This window comes from Microcaecilia unicolor, chromosome 1 (assembly GCF_901765095.1).
Source record: "Microcaecilia unicolor chromosome 1, aMicUni1.1, whole genome shotgun sequence".
NCBI lineage: Eukaryota > Metazoa > Chordata > Amphibia > Gymnophiona > Siphonopidae > Microcaecilia > Microcaecilia unicolor.
The window spans coordinates 724,376,250-724,394,239 of NC_044031.1; the positions used below are offsets into that span (position 1 = coordinate 724,376,250).

The 17,990-nt window shown below is 44.1% G+C and overlaps 1 protein-coding gene across 1 annotated transcript in view; it reads left to right on the plus strand.

Annotated features, from left to right (window-relative positions):
- Positions 1–17,990, plus strand: part of PDE8A (phosphodiesterase 8A) — a 487,954-nt gene that overhangs the window by 286,894 nt on the left and 183,070 nt on the right. The window contains 2 exon segments of the mRNA XM_030189604.1: positions 9,345–9,535; positions 17,400–17,456. Of these exon segments, the coding sequence (XP_030045464.1) occupies positions 9,345–9,535; positions 17,400–17,456 (248 nt within the window).

Consider the following 17,990-nt stretch of genomic DNA (forward strand, 5'->3'; position numbering starts at 1 on the left):
GGCTCACCTTTATCCACAAGTTTGTTACGCCTTCAAAGAAATGAAGCAAATTGGTGAGGCAAGACTTTCTTGGCTGAACCTATGCTGACTCTGTCCCATTAAACCATGTTTGTCTATGTGTTCTGTAATTTTATTCTTTATAATAGTTTCCAGTATTTTCTCCGGTACTGAAGTCAGGCTTACTGGTCTGTAAGTTCCCGGATCACCCCTGGAACACTTTTTAAAAATCGGCATTACATTGGCCCATCTTCAATCTTCAGGTACTACAGACGATTTTTAACGATAGGTTACAGATCACTAACAACAGATTAGTTTGGGAGTTAGAGTCAAGGGTAGAAGATGGACGTCAATAAATTTGGGTTGTTACTCCAAAAAAGAAAAGAAGATACCGGAAAAAAACATAGAAGTGAAAAACTGACTAGGCTACCTCTGAGCAGCAAGTCTATATGTTATGTAGACATGGCAAAGAAGACAATTACTGATAGTTTAGATAATAAACTTTACTCCTGGGGTAATGCTATACAACTTCACAATGCAGAGCTTGTGCAGAATTCTGCGCAAAGACCAAGTAAGTGTGGTAGCAAACTCGCACAATGAGCTTGCCTCCCAACCCTGGCATGCAGAAGTGAATGATGAGGAGTGCAGCTGTGCATTGACTAAAATCCTCATCCTCTGTAACACTGGCTCTGACCTGCTGAATTTGAACCGTGAGGTTCTACTGTGTCTTGCACAGTTTGAATTCAGAAGGCAGAACCAATGCGACAAAGGAAGACTGCTCTCCTCCTCATCTTCTGCTTGTTCTGAAGAATGCTGAGGAGGGAGACAAGAGGAGAAGAAATGGCCACCAGTTGCCGCCAGAGAGCATGGTGTGTGAGGGGCAAAAGGAGATGAAAGGGACAAGCCAGGAGGTGCTACAGTGGGGGAAGGGATCTCAGTGTGTGTGTTGGGAGGGGGGCAAGGAAATGCCACACAAGGATATACACACTGAAGGTATTAGTAGGATGGGTGGAGAGAAGAGAAGGATGGCAAGCCAGGAGAGGTGCATGGGTGAAGTTCATGAGAACTGTACGGAGCATACTGCGAGGAAGGGGGAGAGAGAGTGAGTGAGCTGGGGAGCTGTATTGGGAGAGTCACAGAAAATGCTATGGGAGGGAAACTAAGTGGGGATGGATTTGAAAGAGCTGTTATACTGTGAGTGCTGGAGAGGGGTTGAGAGAACGATGTTGGGTTGTATGCCTGGGTCTGTCAATCAAGCCATGGTGGGCTACTTGCTGGTGGGGTTGTGAGATCTATGTGGGAATATGTATGCCGGGGACGAGGGATTTCAGAAAGAAAGCTGAGGGTTTTTTCACTGGTGGGGAGGTATAAGAGGGAGCTCTGGGTGTCTTTACAAGGAGTAGGAGGTTGGTAGAGGTATGGGATGTGTGTGTCCTGGGAGGATGAAGAGAGAAATGGGAGAGGTTTCTTGCTGGGGAAAAGGGAGAGAAATAAAACAAGCTAAGGGGAGAGAGAAAACTGGGGATTGAACCTACCAAGGGACAGGGGTGAGGGGGAGAGATCAAGCTTAGGGAAGGATTCAAGCTAATTGGAGAGTGAGTCTGCTGGAGGATTAGAGCTTGTACCTGTCTTGGAAGGCTGCTTCGGAGGTATCGGTCCTGAGACATGGAAGAGCCAGGCTTTTATGTTGTGGGAATTCTATTAGAAAAAAATTGCTGCAAAATTCTGCTGCCTTCATGTTTAAAAAGCTGTATGCAGAATTCTTAAATATTTTATGCAGGATTTTCAGGGGGTTTTTCTACAGAATTTCACCAAGACGAAATAGAATATTTATTTATTTATTTATCGTGAACATTTATATCCCGCATAAGCCCACCAAGGCAGGTTCTATGTGGCTTACAATGTTAGGTGAAAGGTACAGCATAATAGCAGTAGTGCAAAGCAGAGAATAAAGTAGATGAGGGGAATGGAGGGAAACAGCAGGGGAAGGAAGGTGGAGATGCAGAAGATCAAGCAGCTGAGGAGAATGATCAATCACATAGGTAGGTCTTCAGGGATTTCTTGAATAGACTGTGATTGGTAGTCTCTTTTAACATTGAAGGCAGAGCGTTCCAATAACGGGGACACTGGGGAAGCAAAATGAAGAGGCAAAGAGCAGCTTGTATCTTAAGTTCCTGCAGTTAGGAAAGTGGAGAATGAGGTAGGTGCGGGACGACTGCACGGAATTTTTGGGTGGGAGGTCGATCAGGCTGAACATGTAGGCTAGAGCGTCCCCGTATACAATCTTGTGGGTAAGAGCACAGACTTTGAATTCAATCCGCCCTTTGATCGAGAGCCAGTGGAGCTTCTGACGAAGGGACATTGCTGCCAGGACTTATACGGTCTGTGCACTGAAGAGGACAGTACAAATAAAAAAAGTAGCACAGATGAATTTATCTTCTTGGGCAGACTGGATGGACCGTGCAGGTCTTTTTCTGCCTTCATCTACTATGTTACTATGTTACTATGGATGCAACGGGATGGGAACTTTCGTCGGAAGCGTTTCGTCCGATCTGTCGGCGGTGGGGCACACCAGTAATGGACCTGATGGCGACCAGGAAAAACGCCAAAGTTCTGAAGTTCTTCAGCAGAAGAAAGGAGGCTGAATCCGCAGGGTTGGATGCTCTCTTACAAACCTGGCCAAAGTGCAGCCTCCTCTAAGTCTTCCCGCCGTGGCCCCTAATTGGACGTCTTCTGCGTTGAATCTCTCTTCCTCCTGGTCCGGTAGTATTGATTGCTCCAGACTAGCCACGCTGTTAATGGTATGCGGATTTGATTTGTCTGCTAGTGGAGCTTCCTCTGCGCCTTCCGCTCTTACCCGGACTTCTTCACCAGGGTCCAGTACAGGGTCTGCTTTGGTCTTACGGCTTGGCTTTTGAGAGGGCGAAGCTAAGGAAGAAGGGCTATGCTGATCCAGTCATTGCAACCTTGCTTCGAGCACAGAAATGTTCCACTACTACGGCTTATGCCAGGGTGTGGCGCACTTTTGAATCGTGGTGCGCGGAGCGAGCATGGCCGCCATTAAAGGATTCTGTTTCCCAGATTTTGACTTTCCTCCAGGAGGTTTTGCAGAAGGGTTTGGCGTATAATTCTTTTCCAGTTACGGCTTTGGCCTGTTTCCGAGGCCGGGTGTTGGACACATCTCTTGCTCTGTCCTTTCCTGGTTCTCTTCCTACCTCTTCCTCCGCACCTTTAGTGTTCACTCTGGTGGATCCTCTTCTACTTCTATCCCTCTGCCTGTCGGCGTACCTCAGGGTTCTGTTCTTGGTCCCCTCCTCTTTTCTATCTACACTTCTTCCCTTGGTTCATTAATCTCATCCCATGGCTTTTCCTACCATCTCTATGCTGATGACTCCCAAATCTACCTTTCTACCCCTAATATCTCACCTTGCATCCAAACCAAAGTTTCAGCGTGCTTGTCTGACATTGCTGTCTGGATGTCTCAACGCCACCTGAAATTAAATGTGACCAAAACCGAGCTTCTCATTTTCCCCCCCAAACCCACCTCCCCGCTCCCCCCGTTTTCTATTTCTGTTGATGGCTCTCTCATTCTCCCTGTCTCCTCAGCTCGAAACCTTGGGGGTCATCTTTGACTCTTCTCTCTCCTTCTCTGCTCATATCCAACAGACTGCCAAGACTTGTCGTTTCTTTCTTTACAACATCCGTAAAATCCGCCCCTTTCTTTCCGAGCACTCTACCAAAACCCTCATCCACACCCTTGTCACCTCTCGTTTAGACTACTGCAATCTGCTTCTTGCTGGCCTCCCACTTAGTCACCTCTCCCCTCTCCAGTCGGTTCAAAACTCTGCTGCCCGTCTCGTCTTCCGCCAGGGTCGCTTTACTCATACTACCCCTCTCCTCAAGACCCTTCACTGGCTCCCTATCCGTTTTCGCATCCTGTTCAAACTTCTTCTACTAACCTATAAATGTACTCACTCTGCTGCTCCCCAGTATCTCTCCACACTCGTCCTTCCCTACACCCATTCCCGTGCACTCCGCTCCATGGATAAATCTTTCTTATCTGTTCCCTTCTCCACTACTGCCAACTCCAGACTTCGCGCCTTCTGTCTCGCTGCACCCTACGCCTGGAATAAACTTCCTGAGCCCCTACGTCTTGCCCCATCCTTGGCCACATTTAAATCTAGACTGAAAGCCCACCTCTTTAACATTGCTTTTAACTCGTAACCACTTGTAACCACTCGCCTCCACCTACCCTCCTCTCTTCCTTCCCGTTCACATTAATTGATTTGATTTGCTTACTTTATTTACTTTTTTGTCTATTAGATTGTAAGCTCTTTGAGCAGGGACTGTCTTTCTTCTATATTTGTGCAGCGCTGCGTACGCCTTGTAGCGCTATAGAAATGCTAAATAGTAGTAGTAGTAGTAGTAGTAGTAGTAGTAGATGTTACCCAGTTTTTGATGGTTGCTGTTCACCTTCAACCTCCGGTGCGGCGTCCGTGTTTTCTTGGAAGCTCAACCTTGTGCTGAGTGCCTTTCAGGCTGCTCCGTTTGAGCCGCTGCGTTTGGCCTCTGATAAAGATCTTACTCTGAAGATGGTGTTTTTGGTAGCCATTTCCTCAGCGTGTTGGATATCTGAACTCCAGGCATTGTCATGTTGAGAACCCTTCCTACAATTTTCCGATTCGGGGGTTACTCTCCAGACGGTTCCATCCTTTTTGCCTAAGGTTGTGACAGCCTTTCATTTGAATCAGCCTCTGTTCCTACCTTCTTTTCGGAAGTCTGATTTTCCGGACAACTTTTCTCGTCTTCGTTGTTTGAATGTGTGTCATGCTCTTCTTTGGTATCTCCAGATGATGAATGAATTCCGGTGCTAGGACCATCTTTTTCTGCTTTTGTCCGGTCCTAGATGAGGTTATGCTGCTTCCAAAGCAACCATTGCTCGGTGGCTTAAAGAAGCCATTTGCTCGGCTTACTTTATCATGGGTCGAGCTCCTCCTTCTGAGTTGCGTGCTCATTCGACTTGATCACAAGCTACCTCTTAGGCTGAAACAGGCATCCTTTCTTTGGATGACATTTGTCGGGCGGCGACTTGGGCTTCACGACATTCCTTTGTTAAACAGTACAGATTTGATGTTGCTGTATGTGCGGATGCTCATTTTGGGGCGACGGTGCTCTCTCGGAGAGCGGCGGTTTCCCACCCTGTTTAGAGGATTGCTTTTATACATCCCACAAGTTCCTGGATTCATCTGCTGCTGAGGCTAAGGAAGGTAAAATTATGCCTTACCTGATATATTTTCTTTCCTTTAGTCGCAGCAGATGAATCCAGGATCCCTACCCATTTTTGCTGTGGCCGCGTGCTCCATTTTCTTTTTCTCTTTCGAGTCAGTAATTTCTGTCATGTAAAAAAAAAAAAAGAAAAAGATTTGCGAATAGAAACTCTAGAAGAGTTACGGAAGTAGATGTATTATAATTCTTCTTGAAATTTCTTGTTGTTTGGCTGTTGCCGCATTGTTATGAGGAGGGCATTTGTTTCACATCTTTTTGCCTCACTTCTGCTTTGTGAATAAGACCTATACTGAAGTGGTAAGGAGCTGGACGTCTAAGGTCACTGCTTAGTTTTCAGTGTTCTCTATCTCCACCTGCTGGTAGGTGGATATAACCCATCACCAGTTGCTGGATTCATCTGCTGCGACTAAAGGAAAGAAAATTATCAGGTAAGGCATAAGTTTACCTTCTTCATCCACCCCCCCACAACCCCGACCCATCCCATCCCTCTCCAACCAAATCCAAACCCCCATTGCTTCCCTTATGCCCCACCCCCTGCATTCCTTTCCCTCTTACCCATACCCTATTTTCAACCTCCCTATATTCTAACAGCCCACCCTACTGGGGTCCAAGACACGTGACATCCCCCCACGCACCCCACCTTACCAACCCAAAATACCTAGTCAACATTATAGCCACATATCCACTAGAAAAAAAAAAAACAGAATCAGCTAGAAACCAGGGTCAAACTTCACTCAAGCAACAGGAAAAGATTACAAAAATAAGAGACTACTAAAAAAAACCCAAAAAGAATAGTGTCAAATTACAAATTAAATAGACTGTCCATGAGGCCAAAGCTTACAGAGATAGCTTCCTAAGTTCCCACTGTGGCTGGGAGATTTTGCATAAAAGTTTGCGCTGCCTCCACTGATGTAAAAAAAAGAGTGTTTGTCCTTCATAAGCAACCCGTAAGTGCGCTGGATAAAGCAATGCATGTGGGACCTTTCATTGATGCAAATCAGTACACATACGAATACAAGTTTTCTGCTGTGAGCGCACTTTCACCATATAGTCCTGAAAACAAAGAATTTTCTGAAAGTTATATTCCAAAGTCTGCCCTTGACATAGAGTACGCAAAATGGCCTGTTTGTGATCCATATGAAAAACATGGAACACAACCTCACAAGGGCGAGCTACTACATTCCTCTGGTAACCCATCCAATGAGCCCACTCAATTTTAAAAGAATCCTTCAATGAGTTCAAATTCAAGAATTGCAGAAGTCAAGATTCCAAAAAGCCCACTAAGTTCAAGGAGTCTCACCAAACGCAAATTCTTGTGTCTAAAGTGGCCCTCCATTCCATGCATTTTACAGGCCAACTGTGTCACATATTGTTTAAGCTGATCCACTTCCCTCACTGCACCTTGGGCCTGCTCCTCCATGGCCTGAACCCGCTGTTGCTGCGTATCCATCTCCAAGTCCAAATTGTCCAAACTTTTATGGGCTGCTTCTGTATGATCATGTAGTTGTTGCAATTTCAGGTCTAAGACAGCCTCCACTGCCATCTGCACTTCAGCTACAATCTCCTGAATCCAAACAGAACTAATCAAGGGATTCGGCAGAGCCGATGAAGCCGCCATCTTAGCACAAGTGCCCAGCTGTGTCTCCTTCTCTTTGCTTGCAAGTCTCAAACACATTTCAAATTCAGGATTCTAACATCTTTCCCACCTGAGAACCAACAATACCACTCGGTAGTTTGGAAATTTTCAACCCGGTTCAGCCAATGTAAAGCAATATATGTGGCTGTTTCGGTGGGGAGTCAGAGGAGCCAAACAAGGCAGCCTTCGCTCCTGTTCTAGGCGTCACAGGCTCTCAGTGAATAAGTTTTTAAAAATCATAATTCCTCTATATCCATCCATTGTGTGATCTCACCTTGAGTATTGTGCACATTTCTGGTCGCAGTGGTTTACCCCAGGTGTACCTTAGTAAGTAACTTTGACTCTTGCTGTTTGTGTCCTGGATAGGCCACTGTTCAAAAAACAGGATGCTGGGTTAGATTGGCTTTTGGTCTGATTCAGTATGGCAATTCTTGTGTTCTTATGCTGCCAATTCCTTCACTGGGCAGAATTTTCTCTTTTCCTATCAGCAGTGGCGTTCCTAGGGGGGCTGACACCCGGGGCGGATCGCCGATGCGCCCCACCCCCCCGGGTGCAGCGCGACCTTCCCCCTGGCGAAAGGACACCCCCCCCCCCCCGGCGAAGGAACCCCCCCCCCGGGTGCACGCCACTGGGGAGGGGTGCCACGCGCCTGTCCGCTTCATTCGTTTCCATGCTCCCTCTGCCCCGGAATAGGAGATAACCTGTTCCGGGGCAGAGGGAGCACAGAACGAACGTAGCGTACAGGCACGCAGCACCCCCCCCCCCCCCAGCGGAGTGCACCCGGGGCGGACCGCACCCACCGCCCCCCCCCCCCCCCTAGAAACTCCACTGCCTATCAGTATATATGAGACAATCCCTATTCATGAACTGACTGGAGGAGAAGAAAAAAAGTCCTCCCCTTAGGGCTTTCTGATCCAGGTCACCTCGGGAAGTAATTCCCATATTTGGCAGACTGATCCCTAGTGATAACATCCTGTTGTACTGATAGGGGTCAGGCATGGCTATCTTGTAAATGTTCTATATCCAAAATTACTACATCCGTAATTACCTTCTGAATTGAGACTGTGCAATGGTCTCAAAGATTTTGAAAACTATTTCAAGAAGCTCATGAGAAATACATTTTGAAGAGTTCTGGTTTGGGGGGAGGGGATTGGTTTTTTTTTTATAACTGGTTAAATGCAAGTCTGTCCTAGAAAATTATTGTGTATGTGATATTGTAAACTGTACGGGATGTCCTGATATATGGTATAGAAAAGCTTTAAAACATTAATCAAAAAACAAAAAACAAAGCTAACCCTAGGGCAGGGGCATAATGTACCTTAAAATAACCTCCATCTCTTCCTAATTCCTATCTGCCAGATAGTGGATGACTATACCCCTCCCCTCCCCTCCCTCAACCTCTAACCTTATCTAAACTTATGAACAATAAATCTTACTCTCTATTGCTGATATTGGTACAAAGGTATGGGGGCGAGGGAGGTTAAGCAGGAATCATTTAGTTTGTCAGATTTACAGTAGTATACACGGCCATAGATATTTTGTCCAAGTAGTGTTTGTAAAAAATATTTATTTTTAAATACCGTGTTTGAGTAAAACAATCGAAGATTATAATTATTTCCTTTTTGTAATATGCACTGCAAATATGCAAAATGAAATGTAAAATATTCAGTATTGGAAAATAAACATGGAATATCTCTTTCATGTATTTGACTGTGTACCAGTTAAATTACTGTATATTTTTTTAATCTCCCTTCCTCCCCCCCCTCCCCCCCAGCAGTTATGTTTAGCTACTATAACAATGTGATTCCAGAGTCCTTCCCATGACAGGCTCACAACTTAGCTCTAATTTTCAACCCTAGTCACATAAATTTAGGCAGTCTGTTGCTTCCCTACTCAGGCTGACAGATCAAGAGCAGTCAGTACAAAATCGAAGTATTCTACTAGACTGGAGACCTGTGATTGTAGTGAGAGGCAAACCATACAGCACCTTTTGGTCTTCCCTTTGCAAGAGCGCTGAAATGTATTCACCAATGGAAGGAAATATACATTCCTGAAAGCACTTGTTTGTCTTATCTATTGGCTTCTTTTATTAAACCACACTAGCAGTCCCCGTTGCAGCAATGCTGACAAAGCCTGTTCACTTTGAATGGGCTTCGTCGACATTGCCATGTGGGAACTGCTAGCACGGCTTGATAAGAGGCCCTATGTGACTGGAGCAGGTGATAAGCTCCTTGGAGAAGGGAGAGTCCCTTCCATTTTTCTATACAGGGAGGGGTATGTCTTGTAGAATTAATGTAAATATGTAGTAGTAGTAGAATAAGTTTATGGTATTTTTGTAGAACTATTATCATGCCATAGCTTAACACTGATATTTTTTATTAAAACTAGAGATTAAAAAATATATTTGAATGTACTTTTGAACCAGGTACTTTTAGTATTTGCCAAAGAAGACAGCCAGAGTAATGGATTCTGTTGGGCATGTGAAAAAGCAGGATTTAGGTGTAATATTGCCAGGACACCAGAATCTGCACTAGAAAGCTTTTTGGATAAACATCATGAAATCATCATTATTGATCAACGGCATTCCAGGTATTTTGATGCAGAAGCACTATGCAGGTAAGCATATTTTTTTTTTTAATTTGGTGACACTTATATATCATTAATCAAGAGATTATGGGGTCCTTTTACCAAGGTGTGCTAACGAATTAGTGTACGTTAAGTGTCATGCAGCCCATAGGTATTCAGTGGGACTATGTAGCATTTAGTGCACCTTAGTAAAAGGACCCACAAGTGTGGGCCAGGTATATAAATCTTGAAAGATGTGAGTGACCAGAACCAACACCTTAAACTCACTCCTCAGTGCCTGTGACTGAAGCTGTAACCTCTCTCTTCTGTACCTCTAGGGACTCATGTTTCCCTCTCCCTCACCCCCCTCCACTTTCTCACCTCTTTTGCTCCTCCAGTGTCTCTCTCCGCCTTCACCTCTCCTCTACCCGTTAGTGCCAGTGCTTTGCTCTGCAGCTACTCAGCTTCACATTCTCCCTATCGGAGATCGATGGTGAATAGGTAACTTTTTCTCTCACACATCACTTCCACCCCTCCCCAGCCCAGGAGAGAAGTTCTATCAACCCATCTACCATCTTTCAACCTGGCTGCACTGCCTCCCAGACCTCATACTTCTTAAAACATAAGACTGAACGGTTCTTCTCATGTGGTTCTCTTTTGATTGACTAGGAGGATATCAGGAGTGTAGTCGGAAGTGCATTTTGGAGGAGGCCCAAAGGTGGACTGAGGGGCCAGGTATTCTCTCTCTTTGCCCCGTCCCCCCTGTGCAACTGCTACCACAACAGCAGCATTGAGGCATACCTTTGTTGGCGGGGATACCAAACCCCACCAATCGACAAGGTCTCCTCCACAAGTCCCAAACTCAACAGAGCATTTCAGCTGGTGATGTTGGCACTCCCAGTTGTTGAACTGAGCTTGCGCTAGAGAACCAGCATTGCAGGCCCCCAGCCATTAAAGCAAGTGGGCCTGAGCAAACATTGATAGGGCCCAGGTCCCCAAGGCCCCCCATAGCTGTGCCACTGGAGGGAATGCTGCTGGCTGCAGCACAGGAAGGGCCAGATTGAAAAGTGCCAGATGGGTCGTAGTGGGTGATGGGATAACTTCAGTGGTGGTGTGGTGGAGAGTCCAAGTACAGATGAGTCTGCTTGGGGGATTTTACTGCGTCACCACTATTTTTTTCACTGCCCCCATGCTGTCAGATGATGCTCTGAAACATCCATACACTGGGTTGCAGTCTTTCTGCCCTATCTATCCACAGAGATCTGTTCAGCTACAGGTTATTTCAATTAGTTTTGACTGGCCCTGAGCAGCCTCTGCAGGGCTGCGCCAGGCTTCCTAATGACTGGATAGGAAGTGCACAGTAGTGCTGTCCAATTCACGATTCGAATCGATTCGTTTTGGGTGAATCGATTCATTTCTGAAAAAAATTGGGAGTCCTGATTCGGGTCTTCCCCACATCCCTCCCTCCCTCCTTCCTTCCTGCGGTCACCCAAACCAAAGCTGCTTCCCTCCCTTCTGCTGTCACCGAAACTGCCGCTGCTGCTTCCCTCCCCCCTCCCACTGTCACCGAAGCCACAACTGCTGCTGCTTCCTTCCCTCCCGCTCTTACCCAAACCACTGCTGCCAGTCTCACTGTCTATTGGTGCAGGCTACGGGCTCTGCCCCAGAACAGGAACTGACACTGGGGGGGGGGGGGGGCGACAGCCGTGCCAAGCCACTAATGCAAGAAGCAAGGTTAGATGACAACAGGAGATGGGGTAACATCAAAAAGGTGAAGCCAATTAGGTTAATCTCTCTTTCCTCTCGCCGCGCTCAGCTGTCATCCTTGTACATCAAAACAAAGCAAACAGGCGTATGAGCTGATCTGCTGCATCCATGTTGTTTTTTTTATTGCTGGTAACATTTTTATTTGATCCCACTTATATTTTCAAACATGCTTGCTTATGCAGCATATAGATGTACACACAGGAAGTATAAAAACAGAATAACGTTTCATAGGTAGAGTAGTAATTTGTTATAAATCATAATCAGTGTGTCATTTGGAGGGGCTGGTTATAGGGACACCCTAGCACGTGTTATATTCGTGCAGAGGTAAAGGGTCACTAAAACAGACATCATGTTATGAGAATCAGGTGCTCAACATTTAGAGTTTCTGTCTATTTATTTATTATAAATAAGTAAATATTTATATCCCACATCAAACATGAATTAGGTGGCTAGATCAAAGGAGAAGGATGGTTTCTGGGAATTTTTTTGTTTTGTGTAATGCATTGGTATATTATAAAAATACATTAATATTGTTTATTACTGCTATTTATAAGAGAGATATTGAATAATGTATATAGATATGTCCTGGGAATAATGATAGCTAAGGGAAAGCAGTAGTAGAAGAATTGGAGCTGAATGACATTTATGTTTTCCAAATGGTGATGCATAACTTGATGGAATGTCCTTGTTGTAAGACCAGAGTAAATAATTTCTTAGCTTCTTGTTTAAAATCAAGAAGGAACAAATCTGGTGGAGGGGAAATGAGTCTGCTTTGGGTCCTACTGATCCTGTTGTGTTATTTTGGTGGGTGGAAACAGGTGGGCTTATAGGGAGGAATGGGAGTGCAGGAGGGGAAGGGTTCTTGGGGTATGTTCTCTTTAAAAGTTTTGGTTCTTGGTTTCTCCTGGCAATATGTTAGCTTTAAGATCATTGTTTTATGAAAACATATATTTGAATTTGATATCATGTCCTATTTATTCATGAAGGGCCATTTTTTGTGATAGTGGTGGGGTATGTTTGAACTTAATTTTAATTCTGAACAATAATTGTGGAGATAGTGTAGACATTTTAGGCTGGTGCAGTTTAACCTGTCATCACAAATGCTTTCTTGAATGTTTAAAATGTTCATTTGCTGCTGTCTGTTTGTGTTACTCGGTCTGTTATAATATTAGCTTAGGTCTGAGGCTATGGGCCCCTATATTTCAGTTAAGTTGAATTGAATCAAATCAAAAAACCAATTCATATCAGCAAATCAAATTGAATCAAAAAAAGTTTGAGTGAATCTGACAGCACTAGTGCACAGGCTGTACCTTCTGTGCTGCAGCACTTCCATGCACTCAGAGCTTTGCTTCACATGGCATCTGACCAATCAAACTTCTGAGGAAGTATAAGGACCTCTTCTGTGGCATTTTGTGTGCCAGCAAGAACTGCGTTCTGAAGGGTTGGAGAGTGGGTTCCCTAAAGCTTGGGAAGGACCTGTCTTCATTCTGTAGAGGGAGGGGTTTCATGAGGGCTGCAGAGGCTCATAGATATAAACCCGCAATACAGCAAAGTTTGGTTGGTTGATTTGTTGTTTATCTTTATATACCCTCTCCTTAGACTTCATCTATTCGAGGTGGTGGACATACATTAAAAACATTACAAAATAGAAAGAACAAGATAAAAATGAGAGAAAGTTGGCATGATTTATTCTGCTCAATCAGGTCTATGCTAGAATGAGAGAATTTCAAACTCTTTCCGAACATATGCACGCTAGTATACCCCCTTACAGAACTGACTCCAGGGACTGTGGCACCCTGAGCCAACGTTTGTATTGGCACCCCCCTCCCTGCTGCATCAGTACCTGCCCACAGTGGCTTCCAACCAGCCAGCTCTCCCCCCCCCCCCCCACACACACACACACTCTCACCCATATCAGCTGCCTTCCAACCACCTCTCCCTTGCCTCTCTCCCCACCCCCCCCGGGCCTGGCTGCATACCCCAACTGACCCCAGGAATGATGAGGACAGTAGTGATTCTCAGTCACTCCTGCCCCAACGACTGCCTTCTTCAAAATGGTTTCACTGACCCCTAGTTGTGGTCTTATTATACTACTGCTAAGGCAGTAGTATCATAAGCTACTGTATAAGGCAGCCACAGAAGTGAGTGGGAGGGGGGTCACCCAGTCAAACAAATTGATTAGATTCATCTGACAAGACTTACCACTGGTAAAACAGTACTGCCTCGGGTTCTGCAATCCATTGGATTCCAGAAGCTGCACTATCCTCTGTTTTAGTAGCAGTTCCATTAGTTTACAGTAACAGCCCTATAGTTCCCAAACTCTTTTCTTACTTTTTGTGAAAAGAAACCACATCCACCCATCTCCAGTCCACCTGAGACCACTCCTAACTATAAAGAAGCATTGAAAAGCTGCCAGAACCTCCCTAAGTTCTTTTATTACCCTTGGAAATATTCCTTCTGGTCTCCTTACTTTTCTGCTTCTAGATAGCTCCTCATGAATGCATCGTTCTGAAAACTGTTCAAGATCTATGTCCCTTCCATTCCTCTCTCAGTCCATCTTCTGCAGCCCAACTCTTGGGCCTTCCACAGTGAATATACAACAGCAATATTTTTTGAGCAATTTCGCTTTTGCCTCATCAGCCTCTATATATTCCTCCTCCTCTTTTGAGTCTCAATGCCACTTTTTCATTTCCTCCTGCCTCTAAAAAAAAAAAAAAAAAGGTTGTCCACGTTTTACAGCATTGGCTATGTTTTCTTCCATTTCTAGATTTGCTTTCCTGGCTACTGTGCCAGTTTCACTTAGCTTTTCTGGATATTGTTGCATGACTTTCTTGTTCTGTGATCTCTTGTGGCTTATGAATTCTTATCTTTTTCGCTTCACTTTCTGGCTGCTTCTTTCAAAAATCATAGTGACCACTTTTTCCTCTTACTTCTATTTACTTTCCTAACAAATAGGTTCATTGCCCTTTATAAATATGGGTTATTTCAAAACTATATAAGCATGCAGGTTCATATACTTTGTATTTGTCCCTTTTCACAATCCTTAAATCTGGCCAATAGACTGGACAAACTCAAAAATGCAATGGTTGGAAAGACTCCCATGAGTCATGGTCTGCATGCTTTCCCCACTTGCTTTATTACATTATTATCCTGCTAGACCAGTCCAGAACAGTGGATTTTGTCTCCTTACCAGCAGATGGCGGTAGAGAGACTAAACATTTCCAGTGGCATCACTAGTATTACAGCTGTTGCATCCTGGAATCCATCAGTATTTCTCTGCCTCCAGCAGATGGTGCAGATTGAACTGGAACCAAAAGGTAACAACATGAAAAATCCCACAGAGAAACCAACAGCAAGTCCAGAAGTGGCCCCATGGAGCCCCAACTGTTCACCAGGACCTGAAAGGTTGAGGAGCTGAACTCTCACTCCCTTGGGTCTAGAGCATTGGGTCTGACCCTGAGAAAGGCATCAGAGGCAATGGGCCCCCCAGCCCTGGAGATTTACATCAGTGATCAGAATTGCCTGGAACAAGTGCCATTCACTTGGCACTACAACAGTTCCTTCCTCCCTTAAAGGGAAAGGTGATGTCCTGGTGATTTGTGACAACACCATAGTTAGGGCTTACATCAACAAGCAAGGGGGAGCCTGGAGTACAGTGGTGGTGCTAGAAGCCAGTTAACTTTGTAGGTAAGAGGAGTTACATCTCAGCAATCTCAGCACTGCATATTGCAGGGGCAGAAAATATGCAGGTGGACTGCCTCAGCTGGAATGCTCTGGACCCATGGGAGTGGGAGTTCAACTCCTCAACCTTTCAGGTCCTGGTGAATTGTTGGGGCTCCATGTGCTTCAACCTGATGGTGTTGCAAAGGAATGTAAAATGTTCCCTCCAGTCGCAGGAAGACACCCTCTTGTAGCCCTAATCACAGCAAGAACCTCATTACTTGTTTCCTTTCTTTCTCATGGTCAGCAGAGTTCTCTGTGGGGTTGTGTCTCTTTCTGGTGATCCTGGTGGCTTTGAATTGGCTGCTGGTGGGTCCCCCATGCCCACTCTCATGGGAACAGGGGAATTCTCAAGTAGGGCCTGGTTGTGATGGAAGACCCAGATCCCATCTGGCTCATCTCTGTCCTGCTCAGAGACAGTCTATATCCTTGGTATATGTGTGAGTCTGGCAGGTTTTTGAGCGTTGGTACTCTAAGCATAAGAGGGGATGCTCTCCTTCTGATGAGCAGAGATGCCAACTATTCAAGAGTTCTTGCAGAGGGGCTTGGGGCAGGTTCTGGCTCTCAGCTACCAAAAATTCACATGGCAGCATTATCATGCTTCCACGGAATCTGTATCTCTATACGCTGGTAGGGGGATACAGCCCGCTGGTCTGGATTGGTCTAGTAAAACTCAAGGAAAAGAGATTAACAGGTATGAATAAATTTCACCATAATGAGAATATTGTTCTAAAGATTTGTAATCCATTTGCTTGTAAAATGTGATGGAAATCCCTGACCTAATTGGTGCTGTCTTCCATTTACTAGTCCTACTAAAGAATTTTGTAAGTGTTTCATTTTCTTTCATGCATTCCCCTGCCAACTAATGAAAATATGTACATTAAACCTCCATAGTACAGATAGCTTACTATTCAATATTTTAGAAGCAAATATGGCAAGCAGTAATACTGTATATTAACAAAATGCTTTATCTTTGTTATTATTGAAATTAGTTAGGCATCTAATCTGTAATCATGTCAAACTTTTAACAGCAGCAATGTGTGGCATTTTCACAAACTTCCTCTTACATCTGAAATTTACTGGCTAACTTTTGAATAAGTTGGTGTTGCATGTGGCTGTTCAGCTTATATTGGGCATAGCTTGCTCAGATCGTATCTCCCCAGCTCTTTTGCTGATGTGGTTAGCTGGTGTGGTTATACAGTGTTGTTATTCGTGATAAACCATAGTGCTTGCTTCCATGCTCTCAACACGCGTTCACATGTTTCGCCTACTGGCGTCCTCAGGAGAACGAAATCTAAACATGAATATATAAAATCAGTGTTTAGATTTCGTTCTCCTGAGGATGCAAGTAGGCGAAACATGCGAACTCATGTTGAGAGCGTGGAAGCAAGCACTATGGTTTATCACGAATAACCACACTAGCTAACCACACCAGCAAAAGAAAAAGTAAAAAATGAAATGAGGTTAAGCATAGATGAGCAGCTTACTCAACCCCGATCGCACCCAGCACTTCCAACGGCAGAGTTAAGTATCGTTATCATCTCATATAGCAGTGTGCTGTTTTAGCTCTAATTGAAGAATTGAATATTAGTATTTTCCAGGCAGGTAAGGGAGGGCTGTCAGTGCGATGATGGTGAAAGGGGTGTTGATATTACAAGCTGTCCTATAGCTTATCTCATGCACCTAGTTCTGAGCACTGTTCAAATCATTTAGCTATATTGCACATCACTAGTGACACAGGGTTCATTCAAGTCACAACCAGTAGATTAAAATAGGTTTCTGATTTCCCTTTATAGATTCATTTTTAAGTGCCAGATCCTCAACCATTCTTCTTACGTTTGGGGATCCCTTCTCATCGTTTCTATAAAAACAGGTGTTATGTTTTTGGAGGGCCTTATTTTATGTGTGTGTATTCTGGAGCATTCTACACATTCAAGTTCCTTGTAAAATTCTTTAGTGCACAGTGCCAAAATACCTATTACAGTTTGCTGTATATACTTTTGAAATATTACATTTATTTATGGCATCTCAGTTTTCAATTAATGTGCTATTTATGTTAAAAATGTGTTAAGACCCCATTCTGTTATTTGTTGTAAGATATTTTTTTGTGTGTATGGCGAATATACCCGACAAGAGGCCGGGAACAATGTTTATTTAGTAGGTTGTATGTAATTAGGTTTTTAATTGATGCTGTAGAATGATATCAGCTGACAAGTGAAAAAGATGCTTGAATAGTCTTAATTGAATAATAGAGCTCGTAGCTTAGCTTGCGTCCGTAGCTGACATTCCTACTTATACCACCTAAGTGTCTTGGGGAGTGAAGCAAAAGTTATAATACTGAGCTAAAATATCTGGCACTTTTTGCTGTGTGTAATATTTACATATAATGTTGCTTGTTCTGTTTTTTTTTTTGTTTTGTTTTTTTTAGGTCCATCAGAGCAACCAAACCCTCAGAAAACACAGTTATTATTGCTGTAGCACGGAGGTAAATTAGGAATATTTTTACGTACACAGCTATAGCTAATTTTTCTGCAGGTTCTGAATCCTATAATTATTTTAATTGTTCAAGACAGAAATTTGATTTTGCTGAGTTGCTTCTCCAAGGATTTATGAGACACTGCACTTCTCCTTTATGAGGAGGATAGCTTTCAAAGGAATCTAAGTACTTAACCACGGAATTAGGTGCTTAGATGCCTGGATTTGACATTTCCTCTGGGCAGAACAGCTAAATACAGCTGTGTAGTTCCAAATCAAGGTCATATTTAGCCACTGTTTAACTAGGTGTTCCTTGAGGCATGGTTGGGTGTGGCAACAGACATCACTAGTGTAGAACTGGATTTTCAATTCCGTGTTTCTAGTGTCTCTTCTGGAACCTCAGCCACAAATATAGCAGAGACATAGTCTGACTGCTTTGGCACTTGAGACTTGAAAGTACCAGCTGCCATTTAGTAGATCATTTTATAAAGCTGTTTTCACATGTAAAATCTGTTTTACATGCAGAAAAGGATTTTACATGTTT